Raw genomic sequence first — 22,238 nt, 5'->3', positions numbered from 1 at the left:
GACGTGAGATGTCGACTGATATATGCATGCTCCTCGTCCTCCTCCTCCTCCTCCTCCTCCTCCTATTCGACCTCGTAAGCTCTCTCCTTCTCTTCTTCCCTTCCTCGTTCTTCTCCTTCTCCGTCTCTACCTCATAAAAATGTACACATTCCTTGCATGGTACAGGTGATCTTTTCAGACTGTTTTCCTGCCAACATCATGTGCGAAGGAGGGGTGGGTGGAGAGAGAGCCTTGTTTTGTATATATCCTGTTCTTCCATACGTAATTCACTAGTAGTAGTAGTAAGTAAATAAACAGATATTCTCTTTTCACACCGATTGGTCTTTAGGTGTCTTATGTATCCTCCTCCTCCTCCTCCTCCTCCTCCTCCTCCTTTTCCTCCTCCTCTTCCTTCTCTTTTTCTGCTTCAACCTTATAGGCATCTTCCTGTTCTTTTTCTTCCTCGTCCTCTTCCTCTTCCTTGATATCATAAACACCACCATCACCACCATACCATTGAGATCATCATTACTATCAAAATCATCATCATTATCGGTTTACCCTTCACTGTTTAAAGGAAAAGAAAACAAAACAAAGGTAACAAACAGACCAACAAAAGACTGACGAACTGAAATGAAAACTATGGAGACACAACAGCACCTGACATCACGAGCCAACAAACAGGAAGAAAGCACGTGGAATATGTTAGGCTTTATTTTTTAAAGAAATCGTGTACCAGAGACCTAAAAATACGCACTCAGTAACATTCACTTCCCTTACTGATAGGAAACGAAACACGTGACGCCTGGACAGCAGCACGAAAATAACCTTTTTTTTATTCTCTCTCTCTCTCTCTCTCTCTCTCTCCTCTCTCTTCCTCTCTCTCTCTCTCTCTCTCTCTCTCTCTCTCTGTGTTTAAATATGACAAGAATGGACAAGACCACGAACTTTTTTTTTTTTCATATATATAAAGAATACTAGATGCGGGAGACGTGGACGAAAGCACGTAGCAGCATTTTTCTGTCAAACAGGGGAAGGTGATATGAAAGACGCAAGCAAGAAGACTCAGAGTAACCGTGATTTTTTTTTTATTAGTAGGAAACTTGATAAGCTTCTAGCAACCTTTTTTTCTAATAAATAGGAAAGGTGATATGAAAGACGTGGACAAGGAAGACGTAAAGTGACCATGTTCTTTTTTTTTTTTTTATTAATATGAAATTATATGAGAGGTGGATAAAATGTATAAACGACCTTTTTATTTACATGGATGCAAATAGTATCAGGAGCGGACAAGAGCCATATAACAAACCTTAGTCTTTATACACCGCTTCTTTATATCTTTATACACTATTTCTTACAATGTTGTTCTTTTAACTCAACTCCCTCTAGGTAACAAACGCGAGAAGCTCAGGAAAGCCTTTTCAACTATCCTACAAAAAAAAACTGGCCTACATTTTTCAATCTTTTTCTAAAGCTAACCTTTTACTGAAGCGGCAAAATAACTTTTTTTTTTTTGCTTATATTCTGTGCCCTTTACCGACCTTCTGCATGCTTAAAAGATGATAGAAAAAAAGAGAGGGTAGGAAAACATTCTACAATTATAAGGAAGTAAGCACCTAGTAAATTCAAGGAACTGAGCATAGAAGGACGAGGACAGTAGAGGACAAGAGGCTGGGGACTTTTTATTTCCTTAACTTTTGTATACCGAGTTCTTGCACGCATACACGAAAGCAAAGTCTACTACCATAGCGAAGTAAGCATCTATAGCATCAAAATACTAGAAATTAAGGACGGAATGACGAAGACAAGAAGATACAAGAGACCGAGGGAGGAAGTCGTACCCATGTTATACCAGGTCATGCATAGCAGCAGGTCATCACAGGGAGGATTAACGAGCGTGTCAGTGTCAGGAGGGGAGTGGCGGTGGGTGGCGGTGCTGGTGGTGGTGGTGGTGGCGGGGCTGAGCACGAGGCAACACCTTGACTCATGCAATCACGCTGGGGATCTCGTTTTCTCTCATCCCGCCCTGCCTGTCACTGTCACCCTGCTTGTTTATTATGCTTTTAATTTGACCTTGATTCGAATACTTTAAAGGTTTACTCCTCCTAGTGCTGCTGCTGCTACTACTACTGCTACTTCTACTACTACTACTTCTACTACTACTACTACTACTACTACTACTACTACTACTACTACTACCACTACTGTACTATAACTACCATTGCTACTACTGCTTTTTGTTATTATTACCACTGATGATATTTTTCTAGGTGATGTAAGCAATGCAGGATTTCTGTCTTATGAAATCTGTAAACAGACTGACTGACTTACCATTACTACTACTACTACTACTACTACTACTACTACTACTACTAATGAAATATGAAATTCGCCAATCATAAGACCAGAATGAAAAAAATGAATGAGCGGGCAGAGACTGAGTGACAGACTGATATGCAGATCTCTCCCCGAAGCCTTCTGTTGGGAATGCGTGGAATGCGGTGGCACACATACACACACACACACACACCCACACACACACACTAATGCAACATGAACGTGTCCTTTCCTCACGTGATCTTTCGTTCTACTAATCTCTCTCTCTCTCTCTCTCTCTCTCTCTCTGATCATGTGACCACTTTCAGTTGGTGAATTTGCAAACGCTTTCCTTCTCCTACGTTTTCTTCTTTATCATCACGTCAATCTCATCTCCCCTCTTTACTTTCTCCTCCTCATGAATGTATGACAGCGTCTTGTTACCTTAGACATATCTTGCTTCATAAAGTACGAATACATGTACTTATTCTTTTCGCTGATTGATAATATAAGTTTATTTAGTTATCTAGTAATAACCATTATAAGAACATAAAGTAAGGGAAACTGCAAGAAATCGTCAGGCCTACAGTTGGCGGCCCCTGAACATGCAAGATAGACAGAATGGAAAGGTACACTGTCCGTATGTATGCATGTCTTTCAAAAGTGAGAGGGCAGTGGAGGGCGAGTGTTTGGAGTCCCACGTCAAGCGTCGCTCAGGATGACAGTCGTGCTTGCCGTCCGCTCACCTGATGGCCAGCAAAGGCACCAATGTAAGCTTGGTGTTTATGTGATTGTAACGTGTGTGTGTGTGCTGCGTGAGGATTAAGAGCAAAGACGCTGCTGAAGAAAGCATTTTTATCCATCTCAAAACTGAATATGAAATTGGATGTTCGCAGGATCGAGATGCGTCTGTAAGAGGTAAGTGTTATAAGTAAAGACAGTTATGAAGAAAATATTATTTCTTTTATTAAATTTAAAAGTGAAGATTAATTCAGGTGTTGGCGGGACGGAGACACGTGTGAGTGGTTAATGTTGCAAATAAAAGCAGGTATGAGGGAAAACACTTTTTTTTTTTTTTTTATCTATCTCAAACTGAAGAAAATCAGGGCATCTATATTCATCTTCAAATCATGCAACATCGCCTATGAATAAGAACCATAAGAAAAAAAAATCCACGTGCAACCAGGACATCTTTAAATCTTATAATATATCCCCTGAATGAATAAGGAAAAAAAAAATCACATGCAAGCTAAATAAAAAAAAACAAAGTTGCTGCAAAGGCCAGAGAACGTCACACTTTTCGTCCCCAGCTGTCCATTCATTAGCGGCTGAATTAGAAAAAAAAAAAACATGCAAGCGAAGAAAAAAGTGTTGCTGCAAAGGCCAGAGAATATCACACTTTTCGTTCCCAGCTGTCCATTCATTAGCGGCGCAATTAACTGTTTTGTAACGTGACCGTGTATGAACTCAAGCTATTTTTCGTACGGGGAATTAATTACATTGCTAAGCTGGCCCCGCGGATGAGCGCTGTCCACTGAACCACGCCTAACTACAGGGGAGGGGAGGCCGTTGAGATTATAAGAATAAAATAACTCTGGTTTATATAATTGAACAATTCTCCGAAGCGCCTTGCTGGGTAGTAAATTGTAGTACTTATTTAGAAACTCTCAACGGTGACTGTTCTTCGTAGACTGTTAGTTTATTTATTAATTTAGAACTATTTTTTATTCATTCATTCATTTACTTGTTTTCTTACCCTAGAGAGACTGGCAAAAAAAAAAAGACAGAAGATCGTAAAAACAGACAGCCTCATTTGACAGCATAACAGAGGATAATTTTCAAACCAGGAGGCCAATTCAGTCCCGGAGTTGGAAAGTTGATGCCACGTTTGTATCCTTGCTCCTCTTGTTCTTCATTTCATTCCTAAGATAATATTTTAAACCTTACTGATGAGAAATTATGTGAATTTGTGTGTCTGTGTGTCTGAAAGTGTGTGTGTGTGTGTGTGTGTGTGTGTGTGTGTGTGTGTGTGTGTGTGTGTGTGTGTGTGTGTGTGTGTGTGTGTGTGTGTGTGTGTGTGTGTGTGTGTGTGTGTGTGTGTTCTGCTTTCCTGTCCTTTTCTTCTACTATCACCTTAGTAGTCCTAGGTCAGGTCACCTCGTGAGGACCGCAAGATCTGCTATGGCCTGTTTTTCTATGTAACTCTATGTATATACTACTATTGTTACATGCGATTATTTTATTTATTTATTTATTTTTTCAAAGCATCAACCTTTTTCTATCAGCTTGCCTGTCTTTGTATCTGTATGCATATCTAATTGCCTGTCTGTGTCTGCCTGTCTTTCTGTCAAAACACACACACACACACACACACACACACACCACACACACACACACACACACGATCGCCCTTCCCCCGCCGCTTGTATAAAAAAAATATGGTTCCTGCGCAACGAGTCACTTGCTAAAGAGATTCTGAGGCAGTTTTCGTACCTACTCTCAAGTTGCTCGGCCCATCTCAACCTTAATGAACATTCTTAACTTTAATTTCGTTCACTTTTCCCTGCCCATCCCTCTCTCTCTCTCTCTCTCTCTCTCTCTCTCTCTCTCCTCTCTCTCTCTCTCTCTCTCTCTCTCTCTCTCTCTCTCTCTCTCTCTCTCTCTCTCTCATATTACATGCCAAGGTATATACGTGCAATTTATCATCTCATTCTGTACAGCATACCCTCTTCTTTCTCTTTCCCTCCCTCCTTCCTTCCCTCTTCTTCCTCCCTTTTTGTCGCCTTACCTCTCACTCATCTACTTCTCATCAAACTTTCCCTTCTTGCCACCCTGTGTCTCCCTCCCTGTCACCTTGCTCCCTTCCTCCCTGCCACTGATTTATCTCCTGCCTCACTCCCTCCCACTGCACATTCTCTCCCATCCCTCTCACTCTTTCACCGTTTCCTTTCCCTCTCCTTCACCTAGTTCATTGCTACCGTGCGTTATTTTCTCTCTCTCTTTCTCTCTCTCCTCTCTCTCTCTCTCTCCTCTCTCTCTCGCTCTCTCTCCTCTCTCTCTCTCTCTCTCTCTCCCTTCCGTCGCTGCTGCCTCGCCTTCTAGCATAACGCGCCTCTTTACCGGTATGTTTTACTGTGGGTTACCTGCCCAGGTGACATATTTAGCACCGAGGCGGCTGAGAGGAGCCGTTCAGTTCTCACCTACTGCAGGGGAGGCTCCAGAAGGCTGCTCCCGGCCGCCCGCCCTCCGCCCTCCACCACCCACTTCCACCACCATTGCCTCCACCACCTACAGTGTAAAAGCATCCACGTCTTCCCCACAGCCAACACTAAGCAGCCACACCCAGTCCTCGTTCAAGCACCCAGTTCTCGTCTCGCCTGCGTCTTGTTTTCGCCTGACGGTTCTTCTGCACATCTGCTTCTTAACGTCCGCCGTAGGTGTTGCTGACTTGCATTAGTGTGGTGTGTAGGTACTAGTGGTTCTATGTTTTACTGTTGTGCGGTGGTCGATTGAGTGGCTGGTTGGCTGATTGTGTGTCTACGTGTATCTACGTCTGTGTGTGTGTGTGTGTGTGTGTGTGTGTGTGTGTGTGTGTGTGTGTCTGTTACGTCTGTCATCTTTGTGGGGTGATTGATTGATTGGTTAATTGGTTGATGGTGTGATTCCGTGTGTCTACTTGTGTTTGTATGTCAGCCTGTTCATCTGTCTGTCCGTCTGTCTGTATGTATGTCTATCTGTCTGTCACTTGTTTGTCTGTCTGTTTCTACCTGCTTTTACTCGTACATACCTCTTGCTTCCCTCTCTCTCTCTCTCTCTCTCTCTCTCTCTCTCTCTCCTCTCTCTCTCTCTCTTGACTGATTATTTAGCTCATTAGAACGTCTTGTCATAAGGTGCTGGTGATGGTAACCATGCGTATGCACAGGACAATATAACGCTGATGCTTTGTGATGCAATGGTGACTAAGAGGAAGATGACAGCCATAGCAATAACTACTTAAGCTTACAGTAGTGACCCAGATAACTGCAAGCTTCATCAACATCACTCACCAGTTTTCATCTCCTCCTCTTCCTCTTTTTCTCCTTCATCTTTTCTTTTTATTTTTCTATCCTTTCATCTCTTCCTCCTCTTCTTCTCTATACGTATTTTTCTTTAGTCCTTCTCTCCCATGTCACTTTTTCTCTCTCTCCACTTCATCACTACTCCTCCTCCTCCTCCTCCTCCAGCAGCGTCAAGTGAGGGCAGCAGAAGGCGGGTGTTCCTTCCCCTTGTTTGCTCCTCGGCGGCTCACAGGCCGGGGATCAGGGGCGATGTCACATGTGTTTGTTTCCTTGTTCTTCTTTTCCCTCCCTTTGCTTGAGCGTGACGCCAAGAATGATCGGTTTTTTTTTTTTTCTGCGTTCTTGTTTTCGTTTTTTCATCTTGTATTTTTGCTCTTGTGTTCTGATACTTACTTGATTCTCTTTTTATTTGCTTTCTTTTTTTCCATCTTCTTAAAACAATTCCATGCCATTTACTGTTTTTTTCTTTTGTTGCTTTTCTAAGACATGGTTTTATGTAATTCACCTATTTTTCTTCGCCCTCTTTATACGATATGGTTAACTTGATCATTTCATTTTTTGCTTTTCATTCACTGAATCATGGTTTTCTGTTAATCATATTTTTTGTCTACGTCCCTTTTCTAAGATATAGTTAACTTGTTCATTTCTCCTTTTTTTTTTAACACTTTTCCATCTACTCAAAATCGTCTATTCACTTCCTTTTTCGTTTCTTCATAACGTTTTTAATTTTCAGTTATTCATCTTGTATCTTCACCCTCTTGTTCCTTTTACCTATAATCTCCTCATTTTCTTACCTATTCGTTTCTCTTTCCCAACTTCACAAAACCATTTCCCTTCAACTTCCTTCCTCGTCCCCTTTCGTCATCCTCCCCTCGTTCCCTCTCATTCACCTTCCCCTCCATCCCTTGCCGTTCTCTCGCCTCCCCTCTGCTGTAGAAGTGATAACAGAGGCAGCTCAATAATTGTTACCTGCACCACGTTTGCTGAATCCAGTGAGAGGACGGAAGGGTTCCTGCAAAATAACCCGGGAATGTGAGATGCAATTACGGGTTTCCGTTCGAATATTCACAGTAGAGAGAGAGTCCGGTGCAGCTTAGGTTGTTACGAATTCCAAGTAGCAATTCATTTAGAACACCAACGCTCAGTCAACAGTTACCAAGCGTATGTCCCCTTATGAAAAGTCATCTCTTTCATGCAATACTTTCCCACAATACAGTTTTTGCCTTTTCAGTCTCAATGATTTTACTTTAGTTAGTATAGCTTATTCTAAAACTCTCCTAAAGGCTAATAACGGCGGTGTTTGTGCTTTCTATGTGTTCCCTTGTGCTTCTTCTTCTTCTCCTCCTCCTCCTCCTTCTCCTCCTCCTCCTCCTTCCTTCATCTCAGCTCTTCCTTCCAACTTCCCTCTGTCCTTCCTGTCCCTTCCATGCCTTAGTCCAAATCCGATAATGATTGCGAGAGAATTACAGCAGAAGGGGAGAGAGAGAGAGAGAGAGAGAGAGAGAGAGAGAGAGAGAGCAGAGAGAGAGAGAGAGAGAGGAGAGAGAGAGAGAGAGAGAGAGAGAGAGAGAGAGAGAGAGAGAGAGAGAGAGAGAGAAACTGAATCTCCTGCTACCTGTCCACTTACCTCCGCTTGATGCAAAATGAACCTGTGAATGAATAGACGGAAAAAGAAAATGAGGTGTAGTCTTGGTCAATCTCTCTCTCTCTCTCTCTCTCTCTCTCTCTCTCTCTCTCTCTCTCTCTCTCTCTCTCTCTTCTCTCTCTCTCTCTCTCTCTTAATGAATCACTCGTTGGACCGCCCGCACCATCACTCACTCGTCCGCCACACCAGCAGTTCTGGGTCGCTGACAGGGGTGTGGCGGGAGAAGTCTTGGCCCATTACAGCCACCTTATGACTCATGCCCTGGCTTGTGTATTGATAGTGCCTGAGTACGAACTGGTCTGATTTTCAACACATAAAAGGTAAACTAAATATTCTCCATTAAATTCTAGTCAACGTATGATTCATGCCCTACCTTCTGCATTGAGAGAAGAGGAGTACGAATTGTGTATGGTACGAGTTTGTTTACTTTTCACAGCATAGGAAAAGAAAAAAAAAAAGGTAATATTCTCCATTAAATTGTATAAGAAGAAGGGCAATTAGTCACCTTATGCTTCATGCCTTGCCTTCTGCACTGAGAGAAGAGGAGTACGAATTGCATATGGGTACGAATCTGTTTACTTTTCACAGCATAGAAAAGAGAAAAAAAGGTAAATATTTTCCACTAAATCGTATAAGAAGGGCAATTAGCCACCTTATGCTTCATGCCTTGATTTCTGCACCGAGAGAAGAGGTACGAATTATATATGGGTACCAAGTTGTCTACTTTTCACAGAATAGAAGAAAAAACTAAATATTCTCCATTAAATTGTATATAAGAGGAAGAGCCATTACAGACAGCAAATGATTCATGCCTCGCCTTCTGTATTGAGTATATGAGTACGGACTGATCTGCCTTTTCACAACATAAAAGAGGGAAAAACTTGAATATTGTGTTAAAGAACTAATACTAAAGAACTATTTATAAGAAGAAGGGTTACTGCAGTTACTATTTGATTCATACCCCACCATGATACAAAACTAAATGTCAAAAGTGTCGTTCTTTAATGTACTTTCATCAAGGGTTTACTTTTTTTTTCTATATAATTTAATACCACGTGAAAATAATCCAAAGATTCCACATGAAGATCTATTTACTACAAACACTAAATCTGAGTATACGACATTCAACAAACAGCGTCAAAATAAACAAATATATTTCTACCGGTTAATCCTGAGTACTGACTGAGGCTTTTATTACTTTACATTCAAACTTTCCTCGTGGCAGAAGACGGCGGAACAACAAAAGAAAGGTAAAATACAAGCAAACCACTTTTCCTCACACGCCTTACCCTGTTGAACCATCCCGTTAAAGTTTTCCTATAAAATTTAACGCATGGTTGCTTCTCTACTGAAATACACAGTCTCATTGTTAGTGCCGAATCAATAGTTTTAAAGGAAGGTTACCAAAAATATGGATTGGTATTGTAAATTATATTGGTATGCATGTTTTGTAAAGGTGCTGACACTTGTCCACGTGTAGGCTTGCTTGGCTTCTTGTAGCTTCCCTCATACTTTAATATTTAACCAGGATCTCAGCAACTCTCTACCGGTTTCTGTTTCTCCTCCTTTTATAATCTCAATGGCTTCAAAAGAGGAGCATCCAGACAACTCCGAAATTAGATTGATAAACTCCTTTCCTCTGTCCAATTGTTATCTTACTATTTAGCGGCGCAGTGAATTAAATTTTTATTAATAATTCATGCATCCTTGGTCATACACTTTTATAGTATGTAAATGAAGAAATAAAAGAAAATTTACATTACCCTCTGAGACAACAAAACAACAAAAGCTACCAAAATGTGACAAACCAATTTTTTTTTTTTTTTTTTTTTTTTTTTTTTTACACGCACGCTTCATGGCTGCCAAACCATCTCATTAAACTTTTCCTTTCAAAGTTCGCAATTCCCTCCTAACAACGTAGCGGGTCCTTATTTCCGCTGCCCTTTTTCTGGCTGCCTGGCTTGACTTGACTTGACTTGGCTTGGCTTGGCTTGGCTTGGCTTGGTTTGGCTTGCCGTAGCTGGCCTGGCTTGACTTGGCTTGGCTTGGCTTGGCTGGCTGGTTGGCTGGCGAGGCGAACATTACAGGCGGCCGACACCAGCGTCTCCCCACACCATCACACACGCCAATGCTTTTTTCTCACTTCATAACGCCGCGGTGACCGTCAGGCTCTTGATGTGGACAGATCTCCCGCCACGCATGAAATTCTAAGACCTTCACCAACACTAACGTTGATTTTTTTTTTTTTTTTTTTTTTTTAGGGTCCCTCGGTATGTCTTCGTCTGTCTGTCGGTTGGTCGGTCGGTCGGTAGGTTGGTCGTTCTCTCTCTCTCTCTCTCTCGTCTCTCTCTCTCTCTCTCTCTCGATCTCTCTCTCTCTCTCTCTCTCTCTCTCTCTCTCTCTCTCTCTCTCTCGGCTAATAACTGTTCTCACGCGTAGTAGTAGTAGTAGTAGTAGTAGTAGTAGTAGTAGTAGTAGTAGTAGTAGTAATAGTATACAGCTTCAGCAAATACCCTAATTATCCCAACATGTCTCCTAGTATCTACTCTTCTTATGTATTCCTTTATATAACAATTCTCTTTCTTCTCTTTTCCAGGCCATGGATGAAGAACAGATTGCCAGTGAGTATAGTACAACTCCATGGTTCTCGCTGCTTCTTGTCACATAGATCCCCGTCAGACTAAGAGGAACTGCCTTTAATACGCCCCACTGCACTGGGAGGGATAACACAAACATACACGTAGTTACTTTACCTCCATGGGTCATGTAATCCCAGTGACGCGTATTAAAGGCGTCAGTTCCGTTAGTTTATGAAGTTATGCAGTCTTACTCCTGATGGTATGAGTGGTGGAGTCAAGGGGTGATACGTGCAGCAATGGTGTGTCAGCTTAGATCACAGTCTCTTAGTTCCTCATGTTTCCGTTCCCTCATGCATGATATTAGTGTGTGCATTCTTAAACGTTTTGTTCTCTCTCATAAGTAATGCTTTCAGGGGCCAAAGAGATCAGTTGGGTTCTCATGAGTGCTTTTTTTTTCTTTTTCACTGGTGGTTAAGAACTCTTATTTAAAATCATATGAACACACTTGAGAAATCCAGTAAAATCCACCGTTGCCTGTTGAATTATTCAAAAGTAAATTGCCGAAACGTTTAAGAATATTTGCCTCATTGGGATGTGATTAGATCTGATGTTTTTTTTCTCTTGTTGGTGGCGAGTACTTAGCTGTCGATGTGTTAGTTCAAGTGTAGCGGAGGAATGAAAAGCAATGCGGCAGTGAGCGTCTGGCGGTGCGGCATTCCCGGTGGCACCACGCGGCCGCTGCCCTCTGGTGGCGAGTCTTCCTTCCGGCATGCCGACTTTATCTCGCTGTGACATAATGCACCTGATATTATAAAATCTATTTATTTATTTATTTTTTTCTGTGAAGTACAATTTAGGAGTCTGCGTGTCCCATCTTCAATATATAAGTCGAGCTTCTTAGTTTTAATATAATTTTAGACAGTTACTCTTTGAGAGGATACATAAAACAAAAAAAAAGTTTCCTCGAGCATGTCAAAAGTCTGCCAACAATTTAAAAAAAGAATTAATTTACGACTATTTTAAGTCCTCATGTTTCATTCTTAATATATATATATATATATATATATATATATATATATATATATATATATATATATATATATATATATATATATATATATATATATATATATATATATATATATATATATATCTATCACAATATGACTAGTCAATTACTGTCAAAATTGCTTTTCGCTAGTAAAGTTTTCTTAGTCTGCCCATCAGATCATGAGCGTCATAAATTTGAGTCCGCAAGTGCCAATTACAGTTAATGAGTCACGCCAACCAGACGCTTCCTTGCCGCTGCTGCAGTCCTAAGGTGTGCAGTACGTATAGTACCTCAGGGATCCACACTGCCTGTTCCAGCCCGCGTGTGTGTGTCTGCCTGCCCGATAGTTAGCCACTACAGGAGGGGTTCAAAAAGCCACCTCCGCCATCCTTCACCTCCGGACTGACTGACTGATTGACTGTTTCCGGCACCGCAACAATGAGGTCACGGCGCAGTCTTCACCTTTGATCAGCCGCCACCACGCTCGGGTCTGAGCTGCACGCTGCTTAGGTGACTCAGCAAAGAAATCCTCCATGATTGAACGAAATGATTACGAAAGCCGTAAAAGAGAGAGAGTCCACATTCTGAAATGTCTCAAAACTTGTTTACTATCAAAGTATCAGTAAAACAAAATGACTAACAAGATACGAAGACTGAAAAAAAGCGGAAACAACAGAAGCGGCGAAGGAAGATGATGAACAAGATGAGAAAGACCCTCGTTCTACTCTGCCTATGCGAGAATGAAAAGCTTACGAAGAAGAAAACGAAGAAAAAGAAGAAGGAGACCCTCAATCTTCTCTAGCCATAAGATGATAAGAAGCTGAAGAAGATGAAAACGAAGAACAAGAAGAAGACCCTCGTCCTACTGTATCATTGAGAGAGACAAAAAAGATAAAAACAAACAAACGAAAAACATGAACAGGAAGACTCCTATACTACTCAACTCATGCGAGGACGATACAGAGCGACTTAAGAAGAAAACGAAGAACAAGAAAAGAACAGACCCTTATCCTACTCTCTCCGCCCCTCTAAGCTCTGGCAGCGGAGAAGCAGACGTCACATCCCTCACAAAAAAGCAATACCCAAATAACAGCTTACGCAAACGGAACAAAACACAAGACGGAATTCACTCCAACGAGCACCGTACGTATTATTTTTGGAAGATACACCAAGGCCGCCACTACTTCGCCCCGACCAGCCCCATACATTGTGTGTGTGTGTGTGTGTGTGTGTGTGTGTGTGTGTGTGTGTGTGTGTGTGTGTGTGTGTGTGTGTGTGTGTGTGTGTGTGTGTGTGTGTGTGTGTGTGGCATGAGGCGCGGATGACAAGGATAATGATAGAAAATGAAGACGATGATGATGAACAAAAGCAACAGTAAGAATAACAAAAAAACAAGGATAAGAATTTTTTATTTGTAATTTATAACACCGTAACCAAGAATTTTCAAGAAGACAAAGAACAACCAGAACAGCAACACGAAAAATACGACGAAAAAAAAAAAAACACACACGAACAGCACAGCAACACAAAACAAGAAGAAAAATTTACTACCTTTAGGAATCCCATCCCAGTCACCAAGACACACAACACCTCACCCAACCAGCGAGAAACAAGCTCAAAAAAGTTACCAATGCTCTGTCTCCTCAACCACGCATTTCAGTCTTCACTACCCGGCCTACGAAACAGTGCACACAGAGACAGTCAGCCTTACAACAGCCCCACCACCAAGATGCAAACAAACCAATCAGAGACTACCTGTTCGCCACCACCCAATTGCAAAGGGCATGGCTCAAACCCACATCTGCGCATGAAGGTGATCGAGAGAGGGAGGGAGACGTGAGTATATACAGTGCAACACCAGCTTCATCTGCCTGCCTTATCTTCAGTTTGCATTCCGCTCTTTATTTTGTTTTTGTTTGGTTCTGCTCCTCGTCAGCACTGCGTGATCTACTTGTGTCTTCGTCTTTTAGACTTCTATTGGTTTGCTTTGTTTTGCTTGGTATGCGTTGTAGTTTTTTGGTTTATTATTATTATTATTATTATTACTATTATTATTATTATTATTTATGCTACTAGTGCAACATTTACTGCTACGGTTATCATTACTGCTATTACTAGTATTATTATTATTATTTTTACTTTTATTTCGTAAATTATTAGTTTTGATTTCTTTTGTCATTGTTACTAAACCTATTTTCTCATTAACTCATTTTCACCTCGGTTACTTTTATCGTTTCACGTTTACTTCCCTTCCGTTCCCTATCAACAATTTCAATACAACACACCATAAACCACTGACCAACACAGTTTCATCTCTTAGTTGTCTCCATTACTTTTCTTCCTTTCTCTCTCTTTTGATCAACAGATTCATCTTCATGTGGTCTTTGTTGCCTTGGGTACTTTATTTCTTTCCTTCCTTCCTCCCTTTCATTCCTTTATCTTTTTTCTATCTTTCTTTTCTTCCTTCCTTCCTTTCAACCTCTGTACACACACACACACACAGATCTCTCTCTCTCTCTCTCTCTCTCTCTCTCTCTCTCTCTCTCTCTCTCTCTCTCTCTCTCTCTCTCTCTCTCTCTCTCTCTCTCTCTCTCACCTTTTACCTCTCTGTGTGACCACCTGAGGAAGACACACAGCAACGAGCCATATGAGGTGTAATTAATAAGCTCCTTGCACCTCCCGCCACCTAATCTGATTCCCTGAAGTCTTTAATCTTCAAAGCACAGACCAGAGAACAAAATTGAAGACACAAAGTTGACGCTTGGCTAGAGATAGACAAATAGCCATTGAGAGAGAGAGAGAGAGAGAGAGAGAGAGAGAGAGAGAGAGAGAGAGAGAGAGAGAGAGAGAGAGAGAGAGAGGTCATGGGGTCGGATTGAGAGATGGACGGACCAACAAACATGAACAGAAAAAAGAGAAAGAAGGGGAGAGAGAGAGAGAGAGAGAGAGAGAGAGAGAGAGAGAGAGAGAGAGAGAGAGAGAGAGAGAGAGAGAGAGAGAGAGAGAGAGAGAGAGAGAGAGAGAGAGAGAGAGAGGGCGTGTGCCAGCTCCTCAACATTCCAACGTCACTCTAAAAATACATTCTGACCATAACATTAATTTTTTAGCCCGAAATACAACACCTGAGAGAGAGAGAGAGAGAGAGAGAGAGAGAGAGAGAGAGAGAGAGAGAGAGAGAGAGAGAGAGAGAGAGAGAGAGAGAGAGAGACATGCAAGAGGTGTGCCATAATGGACGAAATGTTTCCTCTACTGACTTAGTTGTAATGGATAAAAGTAACAAATAATGATAAGAACAGACACTTTATTTTTTACTATCGTGGGTATGAATGTCTGTCTGCCTGTCTGTTTTCTTTTTTCTACTCCTATATGTTTGTTTTATTCTTGCTATTTACATTTATTTCAGTTAATTTTTCTGTGTATCTTTCTATTCAAGTTTCCTTTAATTCCTGTCTGTTTGTCTGTCCGTCTGTCTGTTTGTCTGTTAGCTCATCTATCTATTCCTGTTAGTCTATTGTCTGTCTATATTTGTATTCCTCCCTTCCCACCTGTCCGTCTATCTTTGGAGTTTTTTTTTTTTTTCGTGTTCATGTGTGTCTGTCTGTCTCTTGCCACTTGGCTGGCTGCCTGTCTCTGTCTCTGTCTCTCTGGCTGTCTATCTGTGCGTGTCTTTCTCTCCATGGTTTCTCTTTATCTCTGTCTGTTTGTTTGTTAATATTTTTCTTTCGTTTTTTATTTTCTTTTTCTTCCTTCCTGTGTCTGTCTGTCTATTCGTGTGATTACCTTCACCTATTTGTCTAAATTCCTATTAGTGTGAATCTCTCTTTCTCTCTCTCTCTCTCTCTCTCTCTCTCTCTCTCTCTCTCTCTCTCTCTCTCTCTCTCTCTCTCTCTCTATTACTGCATCCTTCATTAATTTCAAGCTTTAAACCTCCATCTATTTATTTACCCAATAAAACCTCAGCGGTCAATTTGCAGAGGTGCGAAAAATTACTAATTAGTCTATCTCATTTAACTGTCGAAAAAAGTGCGTTTTTTTTTTCCCCTTTGCTGCTTCCGCTCTTGATAATTTGTTACCGGTGTGATATGTAAATGTGTTTTTTTTTTATTTATTTATTTATTTTTTTTAATGAATATGATTACCTGTCTGTCTGTCTGTGTCTGCGTATCTCTCTCTCTCTCTCTCTCTCTCTCTCTCTCTCTCTCTCTCTCTCTCTTTCCTAAAATTCTTCCTCGCTCCTTCTCCTACTTCCTTTCCCTTTCTCTTCCATCCTAACATTCCTTTTCTCCCATTCCCTCAATCTTCTTCCTTTAATTCTCCCAAAGCTTTCCTCACCTTTAACCTTCCCTAACACACATCCTTCCTACTCCACTTTCTTCAGCAACGTCCTAATCTTCTCTAATACACGTCTCCTCTCCTGCTCCTCCTGCCGGCAGCCATGAAGAAGGTGTTTCAGATGTTCGACCAGGGCAAGACGGGCTTCGTGGAGTGCAGTAAGTTTGTCAACATCCTGAACACACTGGGCCAGGCCTTTGACGAGGATGAGCTCAAGAACAGGATTGCGGAGAATGACCCCAACAGTAAGTGAGGGTTGCTTTCTGTACCGTCGTCACCCTAAGGTCTGTGTATTCTGCAACGATTTCCTCTCACCATGACTGTTTTCAAAGGCCACAGAGGTGATTAGCCGAGTTATCAAGAGTGTTTCTCCAGTAAATAGTGTGTAAATTTTGTCAATCTGCTACTAGAGCCATAAAAATATCCTTAAAACGGCGTGTAACTTCTACTATATACAGGCTTTTCAAAGTAAACGAGATATAGACAGTGCTTGAGATGGCCCTAGGCAGTGAGTGAGGACTGCTTTCCGCACCGTTACCATAAGAATCCAGGAAACCTACACAAGGTAGTTCCATTACGTTCCTATACAATACATGCACATTTGTACCCACCTATCATTCCTATCCATAAATGCATCTAATCTTTCTTTAAGCTCCCTTTCTATTCACCACTATCAATGCAAGACACGTAACATTAAGAATCCATATACACGTCTGCAAATTTAAAACGTTATGTCCCTTCGCTATCTTACACATCAATGGGGACAGAGAAGAGGAGGAGGAGGAGACGTGACCTATCGTTCTGATCAAGGCTGACAGGATCTACATACTCCCATACGTAGGCAGCCTGAGACATTCCAGCCCATCTGTAGACTTATGACCATGGGGAGAAACATCAAGCATTACTAACACTGCTTCCTGTATGTATCCTTTCAGTTGAGCTTGTATAGTTCTTTAATAATCAGCACCACCATCATCACCATCACCAGTACAGTCACAACAGGGATGATTTTTTAACAACAGCTTATTTCACCCTTACATTATCACCACCATTAACACACACACACACACACATACACACACAAAATAATCTAGCAATAACACACAAAAACAAATCCATTATAAATTTTCCACCTCTCTTTCATTCAACAGAAGAAGGGAAGGTGGATTTTGAGAAGTTCTGTGCCATTGTAATGCCCTTCCTAGAGGAGGACGACGACGAAGCCATGCACGAGGAGCTCAAGGAGGCCTTCAGACTGTACGACAAGGGCGGTAAGTGTCTTAGTGTGTGCCTCAGGGCGGGGGCTGCAAATGGAGGCGAGAGAGGGACGAGGCTGAAAGGGACAAGAGCCTGAGGGAGGTTCGAGGAAAGAAAGGGTAAGAGAGGGAGCATCTGTAAGGGAAGTAGATGAGGAGAGAGAAGGGGAAGGGAGAAGGGGTTGAAGAAAGGAAAAGGGGAGGTTGAAAGAAGAATATTTATTATTTGTAGAAGGTTCGAGGGGAGAAAAGGTAAGAGAGAGAGAGCATCTGTAAGGGAAGGAATAGGGAAAAAGGTAAGCAAAGATGAGGGGAGGAGTTGGAGAAAGGATAGGGGAAGGTTGAAAAAAAAGTCTGTAGAGAAAGTAATGAAGAAAAGGGAGAGAGAGATAAGAAAAAAGAAATAAGATAGAAGTTAAAGGGAAAGGAACGAAAGGAGGACAGTTTGGAGATGCAGAGCAGGATGAGAAGGAACGAAGAAAGTTGAAAGGGGAAGAGTACGACAGAGGAGGATGACAAGAGCAAAGAAGAGAACAGGAGAGAATAGAGAGCATAAAAAGTGTTAGGTTAGATTAGGGTAGGCTGGACAATGTTATGAGAACCAAAGATGCTGAGTTTGGAAACGCATGGAAAGAGGAACAAGAGGGAGGAAGCTGGAAGGAATATGAAGGGGATGAGATGGCAAGGAAGGGGAGAAAGAAGAAAAGGATATCAAGAAGACAAAAGGAGGAAGGAAGACCGGAAGGAATGTGGAGACACGATAAGGGGGAGGAAGGAAGAATGGAAGGATTAGGAAGATGAAAAAAGACGAGAGAAGGAAAATTTTGAACCATCATGGAAGAGGAAAACAAGAAGGCATAAGGAGGAGGAGGAGGAGGAAAAAAGGCAGGAAGTATCATACAGAAAGACAAGAGAAAACAAGCAGTAGTTTTGTAAGATCATGAACGGAAGAAAAAAAATGAATGGAAGGATAAAGGAGGAGACCAGGAGATAAATACCCTTGAAAACCCCCGAAAACGTCCATTAGAGACTTACAGATAGTGGAAGTAGACGCTGGAATGTTTGAGAATCCAAGCCAGGGCCCGCCAAGCCTCATTGCCACCATCAGGAGCGCTTCAGTGAGACGTGACCTGCACCACGTAAAAATTTAGGTGTTAGTCGCGTCTTCACAAAGGAGCTTTTAAAAGTTGCACTTCCCCATCAGACTCCGATATGTTTCCCGCAGCATTACACCATCAGTGAAGTGTTGTTGTTTTGTTGTTTTGTTCTCACAATTCGCTAAACATCTTTAAAAATTCTGCATCAAGTATGTGGTAAGAATATTCATTGATTAGCTTTAGAAAGAATAAATGATGTCGACAGTAATTTTTTAACGTGTCAAGGGGCCTGGCAGAGAGAGAGAGAGAGAGAGAGAGAGAGAGAGAGAGAGAGAGAGAGAGAGAGAGAGAGAGAGAGAGAGAGAGAGAGAGAGAGAGAGAGAGAGAGAGAGAGAGACTGATCAATTACCGCCGCGAAAGAGGTAAATAAAGAATCTATGACAATGTAAATAAAAAAATAGTGTTGATGTTACAAGAAAAAAAAAAAACCGTGCAGTTTAACAAAATGCAACACTTAACCATAAATTATCAACTTTCATTAAAAAAGCGTACTATATTGACGTTTTACACTGATTTGCGTTCACAGACACTCTCACTAAGAAACATGCGTCGTTAACTCATTCTTAACATTTTTGTACGTACATTTACATTATCTGGCGATTCCCTTGATTTTTTTTTTTTTGTCTGACTTTGATCCTCCTCCATTTTTATCTTCCGCGTGACTCTTCCTCATTTTCTTGATCCTTTTCTTTCTTTCTTTTTTTTTTTTGCTTTCCTCCCACACCTTCCTCATGACTCCTCAACCTTGCTAATGAATCTCCTCAACTCCATAACCTCATCTTTCTTCCTCACGACTCTTCTTCCTTCACATGATTCTACTGTTCCTTTGCTACCTTGCCTTTTGCACCTTGCTCACGTCTTCCCGGTCTTTCTGATGAAGCTACACGTAAGATCATAAACACGTAAAGGGTGATGAAAGAAGCCAATAGGTCTACATGTGGCAGTCCCTGTTTACACCATTCGTACTTATCTTTATGCACAAGTCATCTAGTCTTTGAATTATCGACTCAGCACTAAAAACCTGATTACTGAGTCGATTACACTCATCTACCGCTGTAATTGATAATTTTCTCTCATCTTCCAACGAAATCATTAAATTAATCAGTCAGTCAGGCAATAAATCAACCGACCAACCACTCAATCAGTAAGTCAGTCAACCGGTCAGTCAGTCAATCAACCAATCAACCACTCAGTCAGTCAGTCAATCAACCAATCAGTCAGTCAATCAGTCAATCAAACAATCAGCCACCTAATCAGTCAATCAGTCAGTCAACCAATCAATCAACCACTCACTCAGTCAATCAGTCAATTAGTTAAACATTAGTCACTCAAACAGTTAATGAGTCTGCCCTTCTCCTCACGCCTGGCCCCTCACACTCCTACAGGCGACGGCTACATCACCACGCAGACGCTGAAGGAGATCCTGAGAGAGCTGGACAACAAGCTCTCGGAGGAGGACCTGGATGGCATCATTGACGAAATCGACGAGGACGGCTCTGGGACAGTCGACTTCGATGGTGAGTAGAAGGGCCAGTTTCACAATCGCCTCCTGTTGTTGTGATCGTTACGAATAACTATCTCCACCACCACCACAACCAACAACAAAAATTAGTGCTTACAATATTCGTTTAGTTATGATCATCACCAGGTTGGAGATTTCAGAAACCACGAAAATAATGTCTGTGAAATATGATCTAAGTCTTGGTAATTCCAGCTGTTAAGGGTTTTTGGTTAAGAACATTACCAAATAATTGCGAAATCGGGCCTTTCTTTAGACTGCATTCATCCCCCAGCCCTTTTACTATTGTGATTCGTTCGTTTTTAACATTCAGAGCACTTTAACCCTTTGGCTGCTCTTGTTTCTCTTTAAGCATTAGTAAAATAGTCTGATGCAAGTATAGGGAAATAATTTAGAAAGATGCCACTACCAGCAAATAAGTAAGAACTTTTAAGCGTCTGTAGATCTATTTCTTCCAGTTACTCAGTTAAGTATTAAAGTGTCATTAGCAGTTAAATGGTTAAGAATTTATTTGCACGTACTCGGAAAGGATAAGAGAATACGTAATTAATATGCCTAAAAAAAATTGTAGGTCAGAGGGGACTGTAATGATATGTTTGCATTTACATGAAAAGGAAGCGAGAATAGAAAGTTCATTTTGTCTTTTCTTTGTTGGGTATTTATTCAAAAGACCCTGGCATGAAAATAAGTCTTAAAACGCTTTGTGGATAATTATGGAACTAAAAATCTGCTTGCAAGTACACGGAAAGAAAGAGAAGGTAGTAGATTAGTTCCTTTCTCTTTCTGTGTTACGTAATTATAATTCTGATACATTCTGATACAAAAATAAGTGTCGTAAAGTTTGTTGTTCATTATGGGAAAGATTGTCTAGCAGTGAATGGGTGTAGGTTAATTTTAGCATTCTCAGTTTCCCTTTCTCGTTTCCCTACTGCCTCTTTTATATATATATATATATATATATATATATATATATATATATATATATATATATATATATATATATATATATATATATATATATATATATATATATATATATATATATATATATATATATATATATATATATATTATATTTTTTTTTCTCTTCTCTCTGCATCCTTCCTTTACTCTGTTTCGCTAAGCATCGTTTTGCGTGTATTTCCGCGACTTTCGTTTCCTTCAGCCTTTTAATTTCTCATTCAGATCTTTTATTTTATTAGATTTTCTAGTTTATGGTTCACGAAGCTTTACTGTTATTACTACTACTATGGTTATCATTATCATTATTATTATTATTATTATTATTATTACCATTATGATGTCCATGGCTTTTACTGACATATTTCTTTTTTTTTCCACAGAATTCATGGAGATGATGACGGGAGAGTGAAAAGGAGATCTGAGCCACTCTCTCTCTCTCTCTCTCTCTCTCTCTCTCTCTCTCTCTCTCTCTCTCTCTCTCTCTCTCTCTCTCTCTCTCTCTCTATTTTTTCTTTTCATTTCATTTCTCTGAATTTCTTTCATATAATTTGGTCTTGTTTTTTTTTTTCCCTCTATGCTTCCAAAGGCAATGTATTCATTCCCTTTAATATTTTTTTTCATCTTTTTCCCTCGATGCTCTTGCTTCCATTTTTTTTTATTTTATATTTTCTGCACTGCATAATATTCAATGTTTCCTTGGTTTTAAGTTTTCTATCATCATTGTCACGCTTGCACATATTTATTTATTTTTTCGCTTCCTTGTTATTATTTTCCATCATGTATTTCTCTCTCTGGCTTTACTCTTCCGGTCTTTCTCCATTCCATTTTTCAAGTCTTTACCTGTAAGGTTTTGAGTATACGTAATTTGTAATTCATGTCGGTAATGTATTTTTTTTCCTGTAACTCGATATCCTGCCATTAACTGTCACTGTATGTATATGATGTACAACGTTGCTGCACGTGTAATTAATCTTTTTATTCACATAAACAATTGTCACGTATTTGGTTTCTTCTGCAATGAGGAACGTTTCACTCAAGACCCTTCGCGCTGCCTCTCCAATGCTGCAAAAAAAACAAGATCACATCTACTTTATAAATCTTCTTCAGGAACAAGGTGTGTGTGTTACTTCACCCTGCATGGTAAAGTTAAGATGCGTAGCGGCGGGTTGTGATGATGAGGTGCTTAGCTGAGGCGTTAATTTGTCCCTTGTTTCTTTAATGTAATGCAAGGGTATTCACTCACTGAGCCACAACCTCCAACTATCTCTTAGATCCATAATCTAACTTCACGCCAGCTTAAAAATACACAAAAAAATAAATAAATAAGGCTCACTTCACTTCCTGATGACGTCGTTTCTCTTCCGCGCGCGACACTGACAGTTC

At 40.7% G+C, this 22,238-nt stretch overlaps 1 protein-coding gene and 1 long non-coding RNA gene across 5 annotated transcripts in view; one reads left to right on the top strand and one right to left on the bottom strand.

Annotated features, from left to right (window-relative positions):
• LOC135099669 (uncharacterized) overlaps positions 1 to 22,238 on the bottom strand; it is a 341,412-nt gene that overhangs the window by 280,234 nt on the left and 38,940 nt on the right. The gene's annotated exons all lie outside the window — the stretch shown is intronic.
• On the top strand, positions 5,396 to 21,968 carry LOC135099637 (troponin C, isotype gamma-like). 2 transcript variants are annotated; one of them, XM_064002031.1, is made up of 6 exons: positions 5,396 to 5,590; positions 10,595 to 10,619; positions 16,062 to 16,205; positions 17,112 to 17,231; positions 19,759 to 19,890; positions 21,236 to 21,968. In XM_064002031.1, the coding sequence occupies exons 1-6, from the start codon at positions 5,420 to 5,422 to the stop codon at positions 21,262 to 21,264; spliced, it is 621 nt and encodes a 206-aa protein (XP_063858101.1). In that variant the 5' UTR covers positions 5,396 to 5,419; the 3' UTR covers positions 21,265 to 21,968. The 2 variants fall into 2 exon arrangements, with proteins under 2 accessions (XP_063858101.1, XP_063858098.1); XM_064002028.1 differs by having other exon boundaries at positions 5,396 to 5,728.

Source organism: Scylla paramamosain, chromosome 4, assembly GCF_035594125.1.
Source record: "Scylla paramamosain isolate STU-SP2022 chromosome 4, ASM3559412v1, whole genome shotgun sequence".
Taxonomy (NCBI): Eukaryota; Metazoa; Arthropoda; class Malacostraca; order Decapoda; family Portunidae; genus Scylla; species Scylla paramamosain.
This window is presented reverse-complemented; position numbering and strand designations above follow the sequence as displayed.

Coding starts and splice junctions, on each gene's coding strand:
- LOC135099637 (XM_064002028.1), top strand. CDS start 5,420: ATGTTTTACTGTGGGTTACCTGCCCAGGTGACATATTTAGCACCGAGG. Junction 5,729..10,594: donor TCTGCTTCTTAACGTCCGCC/GTAGGTGTTGCT, acceptor TCTCTTTTCCAG/GCCATGGATGAAGAACAGAT. Junction 16,206..17,111: donor TGCGGAGAATGACCCCAACA/GTAAGTGAGGGT, acceptor TTCATTCAACAG/AAGAAGGGAAGGTGGATTTT.